This window comes from Hoplias malabaricus, chromosome 4 (genome assembly GCF_029633855.1).
Source record: "Hoplias malabaricus isolate fHopMal1 chromosome 4, fHopMal1.hap1, whole genome shotgun sequence".
Lineage (NCBI taxonomy): Eukaryota > Metazoa > Chordata > Actinopteri > Characiformes > Erythrinidae > Hoplias > Hoplias malabaricus.
In genome coordinates, this window is record NC_089803.1 from 32,243,597 (window position 1) to 32,262,487 (window position 18,891).

At 37.3% G+C, this 18,891-nt stretch overlaps 1 protein-coding gene across 6 annotated transcripts in view; it reads left to right on the top strand.

Moving 5' to 3' along the window:
• cadps2 (Ca++-dependent secretion activator 2) overlaps positions 1 to 18,891 on the top strand; it is a 144,456-nt gene that overhangs the window by 69,023 nt on the left and 56,542 nt on the right. For all 6 annotated transcript variants that reach the window (XM_066667298.1, XM_066667295.1, XM_066667296.1 and 3 more), the window contains exons 4-8: positions 76 to 156; positions 6,880 to 7,110; positions 8,266 to 8,387; positions 15,573 to 15,684; positions 17,279 to 17,418. In XM_066667298.1, coding sequence (XP_066523395.1) covers positions 76 to 156; positions 6,880 to 7,110; positions 8,266 to 8,387; positions 15,573 to 15,684; positions 17,279 to 17,418 — 686 coding nt within the window. The remainder of the gene's footprint in view (positions 1 to 75; positions 157 to 6,879; positions 7,111 to 8,265; positions 8,388 to 15,572; positions 15,685 to 17,278; positions 17,419 to 18,891) is intronic.

The window sequence follows — 18,891 nt, forward strand, 5'->3', positions numbered from 1 at the left end:
ATAACAACAAGGTATCTGAAAGCTGCTGAGTATTTCTCAAGTTTGGGTTAATTCTGTATTTTTTTTGTTCCACAGCTGGACAATGTGGATGAGCAAGCAGCACAGATCCGCAGAGAATTGGATGGGAGGTTGCAGCTCACTGAGAGGATTGCCAGAGTATGTCATCAGAGCTTTTGTTTTACTATTATGTTCTCAACAGTTATATTGTGTGTGTTTGCATGTGCATGCTGTATAGTTCTTATCTTGTAGACTGATCCCTGTTGGAATGCATATCATCATCATAGACATTACAGAGAATTTGGTGGGATGTTTTCACTTATTAGAGATTAAAATTTGGTCCCCCGGAGTGTTTGTGAGAATTCCAAAGACTTGTTTTTGTTCTCAGTGCAAGGATAATAGTCTGTTAGTGGCCATGTTTGGCATGATTTCACGTTCATTCATTGAGCAGATGCTCTTTTCCAGAAACATTTACAGATTGTGCGGTCTTGCAGTCTTTTAAATGATAAGAGTTTTCTTGCTTGTTTATAGTTGGCAAATTATTCATACACCATAAATGATCAAATTACATGGAGGGAGCCAAATTCTTTTTTTTTAGCAGAAACAAAACACACTGTTTTTCATATGTAGTTTTTCAAATGTCACCGATCTCCAAATTAAAATGTAGATGACAAGATATAAAGTGAAAGCTTTAATTAAATTTTGCATCATGTATGAAAGCACCATAATTTGGATCTCAATCTTAAACTACAGTCATGGCCAGAAATATTAGCACCACTCCACTTTAAGGGAATGAATCACAACTTCCAGGAAACCGTTGCAATTATGAATGCTTTGTTTTACTCATGTATTAGATCTGAACTCATTGCTGGCCTCTTCAGAACTCTCCCAACACTGCTTTAAACCAAAGGATCCCAAAGTAATGGACAGCAAGGCAAACGAAGGAGATATATAAATCAGGTCTTTAAACACCAATTCACACAAAACTGCAGCTTGTTATTGAAGAAAACAAAAAAACCTGACAAATCAGCTTTACAGTGAAATTGTTACAAAAGAAAATTCCAGTGAAGTCTGGAACCAAAAGATTTCTTCGTGTGTGTGTCAGAGTGTGGAGGCTTGAAAATATTCTGCCTTAAATAATTTCTGGGTGCTTTTTGGAGTATGTTTTGGGTCATTGTCCTGCTGGAAGAGCTCTTAGAGACCAATATTTCTGAGACTGGGCCCCACTTTGTGCTTGACAAATCTTTGCTAGTCCTAAGGTTTTATGGTGTCATTTACAGAGTAAAGGCTTTCATTTGTGGACTACCAATATATTTAAACATGGAAACTGTAGTCTTTTCTTACCTCCCGTCAAATTTTCTTTAAATGGTACAATGTTATGCTTTTGCAAAAAGTTATAGTTTGGCCTTATTTGTCCACAAGACACTCTCCCAAAAGGCATTCTTAAGTAAGTCTTAGCAAACTCCAGGTTGGGTTTTTTTTTTTTTTTTTGTCTCTGTGTCAGCAGTGGGAGTCCTTCTGTGTCTCCTGCCATAGCGTTAATTTAATTCAGATAGTGATGGATAGTGCAACTGACACTGTTGTACCCTGTGTCTGCAGGTCAGCCTGAATTTGTTTGTAAGTGTATTGAGGCTTTTTAGTTATCATTCAAACAACTCTTTGTTGAATCCTTCAATAAATTTTTCTCTTCTGTACATGTCCAGGGGTCAACTACAGTGTACAGCTTTTAACGTCACTGTGCATAGTGGACACAGGAACATTAAAGGTGCACTATCTGAGATTTTGCCAGGAGAGGCAGTGGCGATTGCTCTAAGACTGCAAGGGAAGCTCAGCTTCCCCTAAAATGTCAAAAAATAAGTGATCAAATATATACTGTTGTGTGTACATGTCATTGAATAAGTATGCACTACAACGCGATTAACTTTTGTTCAGAATCAGCTTGTTATCACTGGTAAAGACGCGGCTTTCCTCTCAATCATTCGCGCAGATTCACAGTGATTTGAACATTGCAGACGCTAGGCGTCCACAGAGTTCAGTAGCGAAGCAGCGAAGGGCGGCGAAACGAGACGAGCCATTGGATAAATGCTGGGCTTTGTCCCGTCCATCGGACGCTCAGCGTCTCTGGGGGTCTATGGGGCAGTGAGCTGGCCTCGGTTGGCCCGGACGCTCAGTGTCTGCATGATGATTGGATGATCTGTCTGAGGCTGAATCCCTTTTTGATTGACAGTGAAATGAGCGAATCAGCGATCCTTTGGTTTAAAGATCTGTGGGAGCATTACATTTTCATTCTATTCTGAGTTGAACCAGACTTTCTTAATCCTCTTAGCGGCATTTTCTTTGTTAAAAACGACTAGTGACAAATCGAGCTTCTTTTTCTGGTGGGGTTTTTTGTAGCTGATTGTGTTTAGAGACTGACTTCTATCACTCTTTCTGACTTCTATCGCAGTTTCTGTCCAGCGGGTGCTGCTGAGCCCCTCCACCGTCACAAAGCACTCACAGGCGACACACTTCACATGAGCCAAGGCCGTTAAAGCAGCCTAGCTCTGCTGGCCATTGAGAGGGCACTAGTCAAGTCCCTGGAAAAGACGCCTTGTTGGTACGACAGGGTCACAGATCATTTTCTTGAAAAGGAACAGAGGGTAGAATTTACGTATAAATAAACCGACACATTTTATGATGTAGGCCGAAATTGAGCTTCCCCTCCTTAAAAGACCAGCATCCGCCACTGAGGAGAGGCAACGCCCTTCCCTTCAGCCTCACCCTCTCACCTGCTCAATCACACCTCCTGTAGTGTTTTAATTCACATTGCTGAGAGCAAAAGCTGTAAAAGTCACACTGACTCACTCAATCCAAGCTTACAACATTCACAACAAATTCATCATATTCTTAACAGTTAAGATTATCATAACATTCTCTCAAGGAAACAGACATGGCACATTACACTGTAAGTAAAAACTGTCACCGGTACCTTTTACTGTCACTGTGGTGTTCCCCCAAGGTTACATATTCTGTGCTTTTAGTTAGGGAACATAACTGTACCTTACTCTATTATAAATGTAGATTCTAAAGTTGTGTAGATTTCATGCACCCTGTTTAATCTCCAGAGCTTATATAATATATATAAATATTTTACAAAATCTATAATGAAAGATTAAAAATATTCAAATGTAATTCTGGAGAAGAGAATGCAATGTACCTTTAGGGAACAAAACTGGACTTTAGAACCACTGTTGTAATAAAGGTACATTTAGACTGTCTCTATGTTTTGAGGCGAATAAATTACTTCTACCATGACTTTTTTACTGACATGGCTTTTCCATCACCCAAAGTGCTTCCAGAGGTCCGCAAACACTAGCACAAAGGATATAAACCAACATGAATATAGAAGTCCAGGGAGAAGACCAGGCTCCTACAGGTCTGGAGCATGGGGGATAAAACACAATTGAGTGAGCCAAGCCGCAATGAGCACAGGGTCTCCCTCTTTGCAGGAGGTAGTGTCTCATTCAAATTTCCAGCTTTACCTGATTACATGTAAATAAAAATAAGAAAAGCAAATAAAGCACTGTGTAAATGCCCTGAATAGAAATGAAACCACACAGAGTGACTGTAACTATAAGGAATTAGTTTACAGAAGGTTTTAATGTGGAGTGGGGAATCTAAATAAGGAACTAATGAATAAGATCCTAATTTTATGCTTTTGCATTACACAATTTGTAACAGCAGCAGCATTTATAGGCGATATTTATGGTTTTATTTAAAAAAAAAAAAAAAAAATAAAAAAAAAAAAAAAAAAAAAGGCTCTGTTTTCTAGCTCTCACGTCTGTTTGATTGCTTGGAAACCAGTCTAACGTGAATTTTCCTTAAAAAGGGAGTTAGAGAAAGCAGTATTTCTCTGCATACCATCATGCCACATCAGTGAAGAAAGAAGTCACTGATCCAGGAGAGCCCTTTCAGGAGAATATCCTTGTCTTGTCTCACTCTGTGTTACTGGATGTTTTTTTGAAGAATGTGAAAATTATTATTATTATTAATTAATTATTATTTATTATTATTATTATTATTATTTATTTGTTTTATTTATTAATACTTTTTTGTGAACTGTGTTATGCTGAATGTTTGGTAGTTGAATCTACCGTCTTGCTTAGAGAAAGTTTTGTGGGCAGTGCTGGTTTCCAGAGGGTGGGGCTATCATTTTTACCAAGGGTGAAAACAAAGCCTTGAGAACAGCAAAATAAGAGCAGTATGTGGATCTTTCTCTGCTCATTCACCTCAAAAATTTGGAGTAAAATTTGATATATGTATTTTTATTTTTTCAGACTAAATAGGGGGAAAAATATGGAATTAAAGTGTTTAAGAAATTTGTTATAACTTTGTTATTTGTATTTATAAAACAAATACTGGCACAAGTCTAAAAATGTATGTTTCTCTGCAGTAAGCGACTGCTTAAAGACTTTAGTGAACTCTTGGACTTGACCATTTGAAATAAAATATGGCCCACACCTGAGAGGTTGAAACAATAAAAATGACAGCACAGAGTGTGGCAAATAATGTTAGTGCTTCCCAGTCAGCTTTGTCTCATGTTTGCTAAAAGAGAAAACAAAAAGGGAAGGTGAATAAAGAACAACATAATAGTAGACCAAAGAACATGTAAAAACTGAGTAATAAAAAATACACAACAAAAATGGAGAGAAACAATGGTGAATGTTTGGGATCAAACGGTATGTAATCGACTGAATGAAGTAGCGTTAACATGTAGAAATGGCAACAAAATAAGGTTACCAGCTGCTGAAAAGAAGCCATCATGAAGTGTGAATGACTGGATGATATATTTAAATAGACAAAAAAGGGACACCTACATATTCTACCTGCAGGAGCTTTTATGATGTTCTAAATCCATAGGGATTATTATGGGGTTGATCTTCCCTTTGAAGCTTTAACAGCTTCCACTCTTCTGGGAAGGCTTTCTAGAAAATGTTGCCGTGTGTCTCTGGGAATTTTTGCCCATTCATCCAGAAAAGCATTTGTGAGGTCTGACATTGATATTAAAGGAGAGAGCCTGGCTCACATTCTCCATTCTAGTTTATCCCAAAGATGTTTGATGGGGTTGAGTACAGAGCTGATTGTGGGCCAGTCAAACTTTGTGGTCTGCCGTTTCGTGGCTGAGTTCCTGTGGGAATGAATTTCACAAACTGACTTGTTGCGACTATCCTATTGCTGTACCATGCTCTAATTCAATTAAATCTTGTTAAGTGCTTTAATTTCTCCACCTGTTGTAATGGAACTGAATGAAAAGCTTGAATTCAATGTTTAGGTAGTGTGTCCCAGTACTTATGTTTTGTATAATTGTTGTATGTTAGGTAACTTTTAATCTTTAACAAAATGAAAATTCATCGTGGAAATTAACAAAATTGTCCTTAACAAGAATTCATCCTGTAAAACAATTTGAGGTTTCATGAATGTGTCATGACAGTGATATATTTAAATTAATTTTAATTTATCAGTTCACATTACTGTAAAATATACCAAACATTTCAGGACACAGCTCAAGCAGCCAGTGTTTATAGAAATAACTACACTACAATATCACAATGTACACTATATTGCCAAAAGTATTCACTCATCTGTCTTTGCATGTATATGAACTTGACATCTCATTCTTAATTCATAGGGTTTAATAAGATGTCTGTCCACCATTTGCAGCTATAACAGCTTCAGATTTTCTAGGAAGGCTTTCCACAAGGTTTAGGAGTGTGTTAATGGGAATTTGTTTGTTCCGGAAGCGCGTTTGTGAGTTTGGACACTGATGTTGGATGGTAAGGCCTGGCTCGCAGTCTCCGCTATAATTCATTCCAAAGGTGTTCTATCAGGTTGAGGTCAGGACTCTGTGCAGGCCAGTTCAAGTTCTTCCACACAAAAACTTGCTCAACCATGTCTTTATGGACCTTGGTTTGTGCACTGGTGCACAGTCATGTTGGAACAATAAGGAGCCATGCCCAAAATTGGAAACATGGAATTGTCCAAAATCTTTTGGTATGCTGAATCATTAAGAGTCCTTTCACTGAATCAAAAGGGCAGAGACTAACTCCTGAAAAACAACCATATAACATAATACCCCCTCCACCAAATTTTACACTTGGAACAATGCAGTGAGACAAGTACCATTCTTCTGGCAACCACCAATCCCAGACTCATCTGTTGGATTGCCAGACGGACAATTGGGATTCATCACTCCAGACGGGTCCAGTGCTGACATGCTTTACACCACTACAGCCAACACTTTGCATTGCGTTTGGTGATGTAAGGCTTGGATGCAGCTGCACTGCCATAAAGCACACTGTTCTTAAGCTAATCTGAAGGCCACATGAACACTGTAGGTCTGCAGTGATTGACTCTGCAGTAAGTTGGCAACTTCTGTGCATTATGCGCCTCAACATCCACTGACCCCGCTCTGTTTTTTTTCATGGCCTACCACTTCTTGGTTGTGTTGCTGTCATTCCGAATCGCCGCCTCTTTGTTATAATGTGACTGACCGTTAATTCTGGAACGTTTAGTAACAAGGAAATTTCACTACTGTACTTGATGCACAGGTGACATCCTATCACAGTACCATGCTGGTATTCACTGAGCTTCTGAGAGTAAACCATTCTTTCACAAAAGTTTGTAGAAGCCATATGCATGCCTAGGTGCCTGGTTTTATAAACCTGTGGCTGTGGAAGTGATTAAAATACCTTAATTCAGTTATTTGGATTTGTAAGTAAATGCTTTTGGCAACATAGGATCTAAAAAGGATCAAATCTGCATGTGTTTCTTATTGATATAGGTGATGTTTATTTCAGTATCTCATGCTTTATATTCATTATTTACCCAAACTATAATTTGTAGGAGAAGAAGTATCCAAAGTTTGTGTCAAAGGAAATGGAAGTCATGTATGTGGAGGAGCTGAGGTCTTCTATCAACTTGCTAATGGCTAACCTGGAGAGTCTGCCTGTAGCCAAAGACCTGAAGCCCAAAATCAAGCCAAAGCTCACGCCTATGAACAGCTTTCTAGACATAGGAGATGAGAATGACCTGCCCCTTTCCAAATCTGATGTAGTGCTGTCTTTCACTCTTGAGGTAAGTGAGATGCTAGGTTCCTACATAAAACTAGTATTGTACCTGACCCTGTGCATAACCAAGCTATCAGTGGGGTTAGGTGAAGCCTGCAACACACTAAAAATAAATAAATATTAATACTTTATGAAAAGGTTTGTGAGAGAATTGTGAAACTATTTTTCAATGCAGAATTGCATAGAATTTTGAGATTCACCATAACATCATGAAAAGATTCATTATAAAAAGACTGCTGAACGTGTGTAATCATTAAGTCCTCAGGTGGCACTGTTGGAGAAACTGTCATGCTATTATCATGGACACAGCCACATGGGCCTGGGAGTGCATTGGAAAATTATTGTCACTTAACACAAACCAGTGCAGTATAAAGAAATGGAAACTGAAAATGTATTATGCAAAGAGGAAACTAATATATTAATTTTGTGCAGAAATGCCAGTGAGTTCTCTGGGCCTGAGGTCATCTGACATGAACCTCAAAAACAGTGGAAACCTGTTCTGTAGTCAGATTAGTCCAGTCTTCAGCTTGTTTATGAGAAAAAGACATCAGCATCTATGAGCCAAAGATGAAAAAGACTGATTCTTAACAGATTGTTAAAAACCTGTGATATTGTTTGGGTGTATCAGTGCTTGAGGCATGGGTGATGATGACCTTTCTGTAGTCCAGATTTGTTTACTGTTGAAACTTTATGGCAGATCAGGTGAATCAGGGATCACCAGTTGCAGCCTGTTGAGCATTTGTTTACAGCAAGAATGGGCAATAAATCCTCTTTTAAAATTGCAATAATTAATACCTTCAATTCACATAAATGTATAATAAATATTAAAGGTGATGTTACCTGGTGGTAAATATGCCTGTGTCCTAGCTATGTTTGAGTGTGTTGCGGGCATCAATTTCAAAATTATGAATAGAATTGTTTGTCATGCAAAACACTGCAAAATTTCTTTGTTTTTTTGTCTGTTGAATAAATGTGCAAATAAATAAATCATTTAGAGTTCAGTTTTTATTGTATTTTTAGAAGCTGTACCATCTTTTTGGGAAATGGAGTTTGTACAGTTTAATATTACAATAACAAACAATCAAATATTTTCTTATTTATATAACTTGTAAAATATAAGGTCGGAGTCTGAGGTTTCACTGTCCCCTTGTTTTCTGTGCAGATTGTGATCATGGAGGTGCAGGGACTAAAGTCAGTGGCCCCAAACAGAATTGTGTATTGTACAATGGAAGTAGAAGGAGGAGAGAAGCTTCAAACGGACCAGGCAGAGGCATCCAAACCACAGTGAGTACAGAAAAGCCCTTAAATCTAATCCAGTTTCTTATTTTTTGAAATGGCAGCAAGATGGTGTAATGGATGGTTCAATTAACAGCTTGAAAAGCTCCTCCCATAAACAAATATAGAGTGTAGAAATTAAAATACTTCTCAAAAGTTCGTTTCTGTATTATACATTTTGTTCTGTTTGAGATACTGGATTCTGATTATCATGAGCCATAAGCCATACTAATGAAAAGTAAAACAAAAAATCACTTTATGTATATTGAACATACAATTTAATGTATGAATTAAATTATGATCATTTTATTCCTGCAACAAAAATGTTGAGAGGATGTAAATGTTACTTCACCTTTGCTTTTAACCCAAAGTGTCTGATTATGTAGCCATGCTGTTGTATCACGCACTTATTGTGGTTTTAACTTTATAGATGTTCAATTTGCCTATGGACTCCAAAGTGTCCGTAGGTGTAAGTGTTTGAGTGAGTGTGTGTTGCCCTTTGAAGGAATGGTGCCCCCCCTCTAGGGTGTGTTCCTGCCTTGCACCCAGTGATTCCGGGTATACTCCGGACAAACCGCGAACCTAAACTAGATAAGCGGTTACAATGAATGAATTTGCCTATTTACCTAAACACTATGACACTTACGCACTCTTGTCATGACAAATTGCTGTATATAATTAAGGTACATATTTCCACTGCCAACCGCTGCAGTCACACAATTGACTACTATTTTAAAATCAACTATAACAATAAATAAAAACATATTACTTAATATTTATTTTAGTATGTTAAATAAATATAGTTTTTAACTGAGTAAAAAATTATAAACATAAAATATCACTTTTGATTGAACAGGTATTTCTTAATTTAATTAATTCAATGTTTAAAACCTCAATTGTACATTGTACCATATAAAACTCAATTGTATGGTAAACCGTTTAAATGAAAAATTGTAAACGAGAGAAATTCAAAACGCTCTAGCTCAGACTTTCAGAATTGTGCACTGAACAGCACAGAAAGAGAACGGGTTCAAAAGCGTGAATTTGAGGGTGGGAATTTGTCTGACTTGCCTCATTAATTTGCCTTACTGTGCCACCCCTACAATAGCTCTTTAGGATCCACTATTATACAGGACTTTTCATTACAGAGCAGAAATGTTAACATGTCACATGGGCTAAGGCTGGCTGTGGAGAATAGGCACTCAGATGGTATTGAATAGCCTGGGATACATAAGTAGGACCTAGCAGGACCCGGTCCAAGTCTAAGAATGGATGTTTTGGAAAAGGCTACCCGTAGTGTTCACTTGGTAGACAAGCAAGATAAACGAGACAAAGCATGTAAATATAGCGCTTTATAAAGAAGGACATCTAATAATTGAGGATATAAAAGTGATATAAGCACTGAGGTCTAAGGTTCACTCAGATCTAATTGTATATCTAGTGTTTAACAAAGCTTTGTCCCTAAAGTAGGGCTGTCCCGGTCATGAAATGTTTACTGAGGATTATTTGTCATACAATTAATTGCGATTAACGATTTAATTATCTGTTGTTTTTTTTGTTTGTTTGTTTTTTTTACACCCCCAGTATTTCAATAGGCCTTTATGCTTAATGATAACATAATAATGTACACACACTATTATGGTACATGTTTGAAAACGACATTTGCAAATTACCAAAATAAGCCAAACAATTCAAATGTACTATGGCTTAAACATCTGATATTTACTGGCTTGGTATATTCTGGGTGAGGAACACTAAGGCTATGTTCATACAGCAGGTAAAGAGGCCCAGTCATACATGAAACAGGTGTGTCGTTCATGTGGCTGGGTGAACAGCACAAATCGCATTGAATCTGACTTCACATCATATTTGGGCCAGATTCATATGATCCATGTCCATCTGTGGAAATTCGATTCTGTCTGAAAGTCCAGGTCGGAATTGATGTAAATTTTACGTCACTCTGGCTGCTGAGAATAATCTCCGCACTATGGTCCAAACCATTTTTTTTAATTTGAGGTGTTTAGGAGGTGGAAATGGACAGGTCAAAGGATTTCCGTTTTGTAAAAAATACTGGAAAACGAAAAACCTGTGATACTCCTGAAACCAGGTTCCTGTCTCTCATTTATGAGAAAATAAAACGCGTGGAAATTTGTATGAAGTTGAGGTTTTTTTTTATTTTGTTTTTTTTAAAAAAACAAACAAGAGAAGACCTTTTTAGTAGTTCTATATGAGTTTGATATTGTTCATGTCGGTATGAAGCTGTATGAATGTGGCTCCTGGAAATATTAAACTCATTATGTCTGTGCTTGTCGTCTTCTCTTTTGAGACTCGTGTTCGGGAGAGTCCAGGGAAATAGAGTGCGCTTAGAGTGAAAGAAAACCAGTTCACATTTTAATATTCAATAGAGTCTTTAATTAGTACTCTATTTTTAACATAGAACTCATTTGAAATAAAGAAAAGGGAGGTTTTGTTACACAGCCCTGCAGTAAAACACCAGTCCGGTCCCGTTCCTTCATTTATAAAACGAAAGTCGGACATTTCCTTCTGGTCAGCACCTGTAGCATCGTTCTTTGTGCATGCAGGTCAGTTTAAAAAATATGATTTGGTACACTTTTACCTGTTGTGTGAACTAGCAAAGATACTCACCCGAGAGCCTTCGGAGTGGCCAACTGCCAGGAAGAATCTGCTGATGCTGTTGTCTTCCCAAGTTCAGCGAACTGCGGTGGTGGATCCGCAGATGATTTTTCAGGTTTGTTTTATTGGCACTTTTTACAGCCACCGTTTAATAGCACCATTTGTTTAGAAATACACATAATTGATATTCTGTTTGTTGGGATTGAAATAAAATATAATATGACCATGGTCAGTGCAAATCATCGTGGTTAGCTCAAATAATCGCAATCATGCAATTATGTAATAATGGCGACAGGTCTACCCCAAAGTGTCCCTGTCTGCTTGCACTCTTTTCTTTATGCAAACAAAAGCCAGCATTATTTCTGTACTTGATTGTCATTAAAACAATCACAGAAACTCAGTGTTAGATCTGGTAATCATAGCCATTTTTAATGTCTAGTTTTTTGTCCAGAGATTGTAAAGGATCAGCTTGTTTGAGAGTTGAGAGGGAAGTGTTAGGAGTCAGATTATTGACTGTTGACACGACTGCAGTAGGTTGTGTCCTCTGTGTATGGGAAAATGGGCACTAGATATTATTTAAAACTTCTTAAAGCCTGTGCTGTTACATAACTCTTTCAGGAGCCTTAATAGCCCTGCGGTCCAGGCCACTTGAAGGCATGTGTATAGGAATGATAGGATTGACCTCAATTGTGAGTAAAAGCCACAGTTTGTGGGCGTGAATGTGAAAGAGTGAAGCTATTAGCCTTCATGATGACTTGTGTTGGAGTATGACTTTGTATTGTTTGTTGTGTATGCTAGTGTGCACTCACAGGAAGGGAGGTTTGAGACATGGCTGGACATTGTGATGTTTTGTAATCTTGACATAACACTGTTTGTACAAGGTACAGTTAAGGACACATGTCTGTTTCCACCATTGCACACACACACTGGCCCTTATTCATCAAAAAAGCTTATGATCAAATCTGGTTGTAAAATAACTGCACTCAAATTTCAATGGCCCATCTGTATGAACAGATTCACATCTGCTTAAAGTGTGTGAAAATATGCTTGATTTACATTTACACACACACACACACATATATATATATATATATATATATATATATATATATATATATATATATATATATATATATATATATATATATAAACACCTAGTGCAGTAAAGCCAACATTACAGTAATATATTGTGTCCACATATAAATGTAATATGTTTTGTTTATTTTAAATTTTTTCCTAGTCATAGTAATTTTTTCACTATAAAGTTTGGTCAGTAGGGGGAACAGTGCACACACTGCTGAAGCTCACTCCTCTTCTGAGGCACCTGTAGGCTCATGCTTGGTTTCGCAGACTGAATGTGATTCATATCACCTTGTCTTCATGTCAGACAAAAGTTAAATTAATCAGCTGATGAATAGTTTGTACATCAATCTGGGCACTTTTGGGCTTTTTTTTTGTTTGTTTGTTTTTTTAAATACATGATTAAACTTCATGCTTTTAAATTTGTGCCCTTTCTTAAGTGCAGTTTAAGTGGTAGCTGAACTGTGTTGGACCTCTAACTTTTTAAAGCTTTTGATATTGTCATGACATTGGCATTGTAAGAGAATTGCTCTTAGCTGCAATGATGGGTGTATTTGAATAGCAGCTAAGAGGAAAGAATCATCAAGCCCAGATGAGCTCCACTGCTGATGATATTTGGCAAAAGGCAGGTGCCCTTTGCGTGTGTCATCTGGAGCACTGAATGGATCGATTATTCAGTTCACTCTCATTTAGCACTCTCATTTAGACTCATTTATCATCATACTGAGAATGACTATAAGTAATTACTCATCTTTGGGGAAATACGATAATGCAAAAAACTTTGGTTGGATGCATCTCTTAACCTTTAATAGAATGGTCTGGATTTAGCGAAGTGCTGTATTTCTTGCCTTGAGACTTGCCTGTGCTGCTCCATTTTATTTTATTTTTTTCTTCTCACTGAGACCACAATCATCTCATTGTCTTCCCATGCGTGCACTTGAAATTGAAATGGCTTTTTTTAATAATTTGATTAAGGTGAGAGTGTGGCTCTGCTGTGCCTCTATGATATGATTCTGGTACGGTTATTAGGCTTTCTGCTGCTCAGCCTTGGCTCTTTAGATAATCACACTGCCCTTTCCTCATATGCACATGGCAAGAAGTTCACTGTAATTTATTCCAGGATATTCAAGCAGGAACCCTTAGTTTTAATTATCGTGAAGACATTTGCCTGCCAGTCTCAGTTTTTGATGTTTCAGAAAGTACCAATTACTCAACAGGATTCACATCCCTTTTATGCTTATTAAAATGACATTTTCACCTTTTAGGCCTACGATTATTTTTTAACTCAAAATTTTTTATTGATTTTGAGGAGTGCTTGGTCTGTTTTTTGACTGAAAGGTGGTTATTTACAAATAGATTACTGCAATTAGATAAATTAGAGGTATTTAAAATATTATTTTTTAATCTTATTAATATTTAGTAGTTAATTCTGAGCTAATATGAGACATATGGTGATAAACGTACATACAGAAAAGTAAAATAAAAGGTAAATGAGTATGTTAGGCATGTTAGAACTATGGATCTGAATGAAGGTGAAGTCATTATCAAATTATTACAGAGAAATGGAACCAAGCAAAGAAAGTGAAAGCAAGGTTCCTGAAAAGCATGAAACCCCTTTGTGTTTCTGATTGTTTGTTGGTTTGAACATTGAGATCAATATTTAAAGTGAAATTGCAGTAAACAAGATTTAAGCAGCATTGTATCACACAAGTAGTACATTGTTGAGGAGAACAGATGATCTGCACATTTAGTTTTCCTGCTTATGTATTGATTTAACACAATGCCCAGTGTTTTGCTCTCAATTTGCAGTAAGAGTTTTATTTTAAGTCTCTTTTGAATTTCATGCACAGTTCACACACATCTTATCTAGTGTTTCCAGAAGCAGTTATAGGAAGCTTTTACTCAGCCTCAAAAAGATATGTGTGATCAAGCCTGTGTAAATGTTCAGTTGCTTAAGTTTGTGAGCGATTGGCTGCAGGCTTTAGAAACAGACGTACTGTACTTGAACAAGCATAGACTTACTTTTTAGATAAAGCTGACATAGATAAAAATGATTGTGGAAGCTGATTCAATTAAAATTGACCTAAGGCCTGTGTGTGTGTATGTGTGTGTATATATATATATATATATATATATATATATATATATATATATATATATATATATATATATGTGTGTGTGTGCTTACTTACATTCATGCACTTGAATTCCAGTTTGTCTTGAAATAAAATGTATTTAAAATATGTAAAAAAAAAAAAAAAAAAGTAAAGTAGAGGCTCATATATCAGGATATTAATTGTAAAAATATATTACCACATTTTTGTCTTAAACCTTAAAGTAGCATCATGTCTTTTGTTAAATAAACAGTTATAGACAGTGAGAAAGTGCACAGCACTCTTGCTTGACCAGGGCAGAACTGGATCCCTACTCAACCAAACGACACCATATTAAACCACAAAAGTGGGTGTATCATACCCATAATCTGTGTGTGGCATGATATATGTGTAATTATCTGATGTTGAAACTCTTTTTGGACTTTTAACATTCTCCTTTTTATGCACAGTGTAAGTGACAAATATCAGAAGCATTTAAAAATTGTCTTAAAAGAGAAGGTTATGTATACAAATTGTGAGAATTGTGGTTCAATTCTCATGGTATTCGGTTGCCTCGGAAACTGAGGGGTTAAGAAATGGCATCTCTAGGTTGATTTGGCACCCAATCGGCCCCTAGCTGTTGTGAGGTTTTTATAGTGTGTCTGGACAGCACTACACAGATTCATTATGTGTGTGTTGCCCTAGGTTGAATGTGTATTTGTGATTATTCAGCTGCTGAGTCACAGTGGTGAGTCCAAAGTGTGTGAGAGTGTTTTCACATGCCACCAAGCTTGCTGTCCAGACTGACTACCTGTTTCTGTTTGTTGTGATGCCCCACACAGCACTGGTGTATACAAACACACAAGCTCACAATCAAAACATAGTGCACTTTCAGTGGATGGCTGATTCACTGTGTTTGTATACACTACACATATTTTTCCACTGTATAAAACCACAGGTTCTCAGTGGATTTTCTTACTGGAGAATTAAGGATACGCTGATATGTGAAATGTAAAACCAACCTTTGAGATTACTGGTGAAAATGCTCCTATTTTGCATTATTGTTTTTTAATTTAAACAGTTTACCATTTCTGGTTACAAATTATATTTTCAGCATAACATTGTGATTAAGGTTTTTGAAAAATTAATGTTGTTAGTTATTAGTATTTCACCCTTCTGGTTTAAGCTTAGTGCTTACTTTAACTACATGAACTCCAGGAGTTTGTCTGAAAGTGCCCCGCCCTCTCTCTATCTTTTTTCCTTGATTAAAACACTTTAAAACAATTTTACACAATGTGTGTGTATATATAATCTGAGCTCAGTTGCTGGTTGTTGGGTAGCTGTTGAGTGACTAGCCATGCATAGAGACACTTATGTTCTTGTGCAGGTGGGGCACACAAGGGGACTTCACCACCACCCATCCTCTGCCTGTGGTCAAAGTGAAGCTCTTCACTGAAAGCACTGGTGTTTTGGCTCTGGAGGACAAAGAGCTGGGCAGGGTGAGCTCATTAATGTCATCTTACAAATCATCTGACTTCATTTAGAGCTACAGTATATCAGTGCTATGCCAGGGTGCCTCACACTCTGTACAATTTCAATCAAATACACGTTTTTGTGAATTTTAGTAAATGTTTTCTCATTGTTTGCTAGTAAATGGGAAACAAAGTGGCTCTGCCCCAAAAACACAGCACTACTTCAGCCAATCAGCAACAACGCACATTCATGCTTGGCAACAGGATGGGGAAAGGGTAGTGTCCACAAGTCCAGTGTCATTACCTTGACGGGGCCTGTGCATGAATTTGGGTGTGGAGCTGAAAGAGCACTGAATGGAGGAGTGTTTATTTTTTTGCTGCAGAATTGTATACATCACATTTAAAGTGAATGGCTGATTCATTATATTTGTATATTTTAATTAAGAAATTAAGTCATTGTCCAGATGTACACTGAAATGTACTTTTCACTTTCTGTCATTGTTCAGGATAGCAATAAATCTTGCTACAGTGTTTAAACATTTTTTCTTCTTTCAGGAAAGACATATTAGCTTAACGACATGGCAAGCTAACTGTCCGAATCTCTACCTAATAAAACATTTATGTTGAAAATTAACAAACACTTGTCCATAACAAGTGTGTCCCAGTAAGTTAATTTGTAATTGTGTTTCATGAACTTGGATCCAGCTAGATATGACTTTGTTGTTAATGATTCCATAATGTTTCCCTTCAATATTCAGAATTTCCATTATTACTTCTAAATGATCAGGAAAGTGATAGGATTTATTTAAAAAATATATAATTTCTTGGAGGTACATTTTGTGGAAAAAAAAATTGTGCTAAATATGTTTTGTGTCATATCTGTGATTTATTTGCTGTAAAATAAAAAAAACCTTTATAAAGTAAGAAGTAATCATCCACAAAATATTTCACTCCGTAAAGAAACTGTGTTCTGTCACAATAGTCATAAACAATTCATTGAATGTGTTTTGGGTTCTCAGTAATGTCCTTAGAAAAATGGAAACTGTAGTATACTCCTGGAAATATATATATTTATAAATATATATATATTTTTTTTTACATTAAAAATGAAGGAATAGTGTAGCTGACTTGAAGCTAAATAAAGAAAGTGAGGTCTTTAGAAAATTTTGGATTTAAATACCATGCTTAAGGCAGAGTATTGTCTTCGCTGCTCCTTTCAAATTTCAGCTAATTATCAAGCTTCAAACTGTTATATTTTTTGCAATAGAAGCATTTAATGCTGTAGTACTTGGGGCCCTTGCACTATGCTTTATATCACTGTAGAATGGTGCAGGGGGCAGATGTTGCACACCAGCTTATAAGCTGTGTGTGATTCAGAGCTACATGATGGAAATCTTGAAGTCATTAGGGCTCAAGCTCCCAGGGTAACAGATGGAGATTCCCATTAGAAACCCTCACCAGGCATCTGCACCTCTTCCATCTACTTCTTCCTCTTTTAATGGCTCTCTCTGTATCATCTGTATCATTTTCTTTCTCAGTCACTCACTCCTTCCTTCTGCTATATTTGTCTTTTTCCTTCTTTGTCCTGTTTTTTGCTGATCAGTTCTGTTTTCTTAAGCAGGTGATATTGAACCCTACAACCAATGGGCCAAAAACTGCAGAGCTGCACAAGATGGTGATCCCCAAAAATAGCCAGGACACGGATCTGAAGATCAAACTGGCCGTGCGCATGGATAAGCCCCCCAACATGAAGCACAGTGGGTGCGTGTACCCCTTGGGGTGTTTATACAGCTTCTGCATGAGTGTACATATTAAAAAGCCTTGACCACCTGCTCCATGTTTTCATATTGAGCCAAAGATAATGATGCTTAGAGCTGATATGTGCTGGAATCCATTGCAGGATCTATATTACATATTAAGGTCCACTGTCGGATGAGATGATGTTTTCTATTTTGGGCACATTTGACAGCTATCATTATGTACAAGGGCTGTCAAAATAGTCTTCAGAATTAGTTTTGATATAATACTATCTGGTTGGTTTCCACAGGGGGGCAGCAGCGACCTGTTTGAGACAGCAGCTTTTCCGTACATCTTATTGTGAACTACCCACAGAGGTTGAGAAAATAGGGTTAAAAAACGCAATCTGAGATACGTATATTTCTTAAGAAGATTCTGTTCGTTCATTGGGTTTATGCAGTTTGTTGAAGTCCATTTCCCTGGAGAATAATGAGGGGAATGGAAATGTTTATAAAAGTGTGATAATGACATCTACAGGCCAAAGACGGTCTCGTTTAACTTTGTGGGGCTGAGGGGGGGGGGGGGGGGGGCGCTTAAGATGTATTGACACTCGTTTTTTTTTGTTTTTTTTTTTTTTGGGGCAGTTTTTAACTATGGGCAGTTTCACCTATGTATACTCATTTAGCAACCAAAGCCCAGATTAGCCAATGGCAGGTCCGGATTGGTCTGTGATTAATGAATAGTCATGAAGAAGATCATGGCAGTTCCCATAGTTCCCATAAACTATTGAAAGGGTTTGGACGCCATCGTCTGTACTGTTGGGTCAGGGGTCGGCCCTCTGCCATTAGCCTGCTAATTATGAAGGAGGCCCAGCAGGCTATATCTATACAGCCGCTCCCTGCAAGGCCCAGTCTAATTGGGAGAAGCCTCTTCAGTCTGCAATTACTGTTTTGTATCTGACCTTACACACAGTGAAAGGCAGTACTGGAACTTCACGTAAGAAGATTAACAAAATACACATTATCACAGATCGCATAAGGATGTGAAGACATGTGATGATTTGATTAAGCACGTGTTTCTATAAAGACAGCTGTATAAAATGTAATGATGATACAATATTGATATAGAAGCAGATATGTAAGCTGGTCCTGCACAACATATATTGTCAGTGTAGGTTATTGTCTCTTTTGGCTGTTTAAACTCCTGAATCCAAGGAAACTAATGGCGATACTGAAGGTTACTTGCAATTTCCAGCAAGTAACCAGTGTACTTTTCACACTCCTAAGAAAATTACTTTTATTGTGAGTATAGCAACCAGTGCCTGGCATGGATCTATCACCTGTTTCTCTGAACCCATGACATGCTATTATAAAGCCTATGAAAAGGCTGGGTGATGCTGGATGGTTTGCGCAAAAGCCCTGCAGGGGCACTTGACTCAGAGTGGATGTTATTTTTCTTTTATGCTAAAGCTTGAACATAGCCTGATTGCTAGTGATG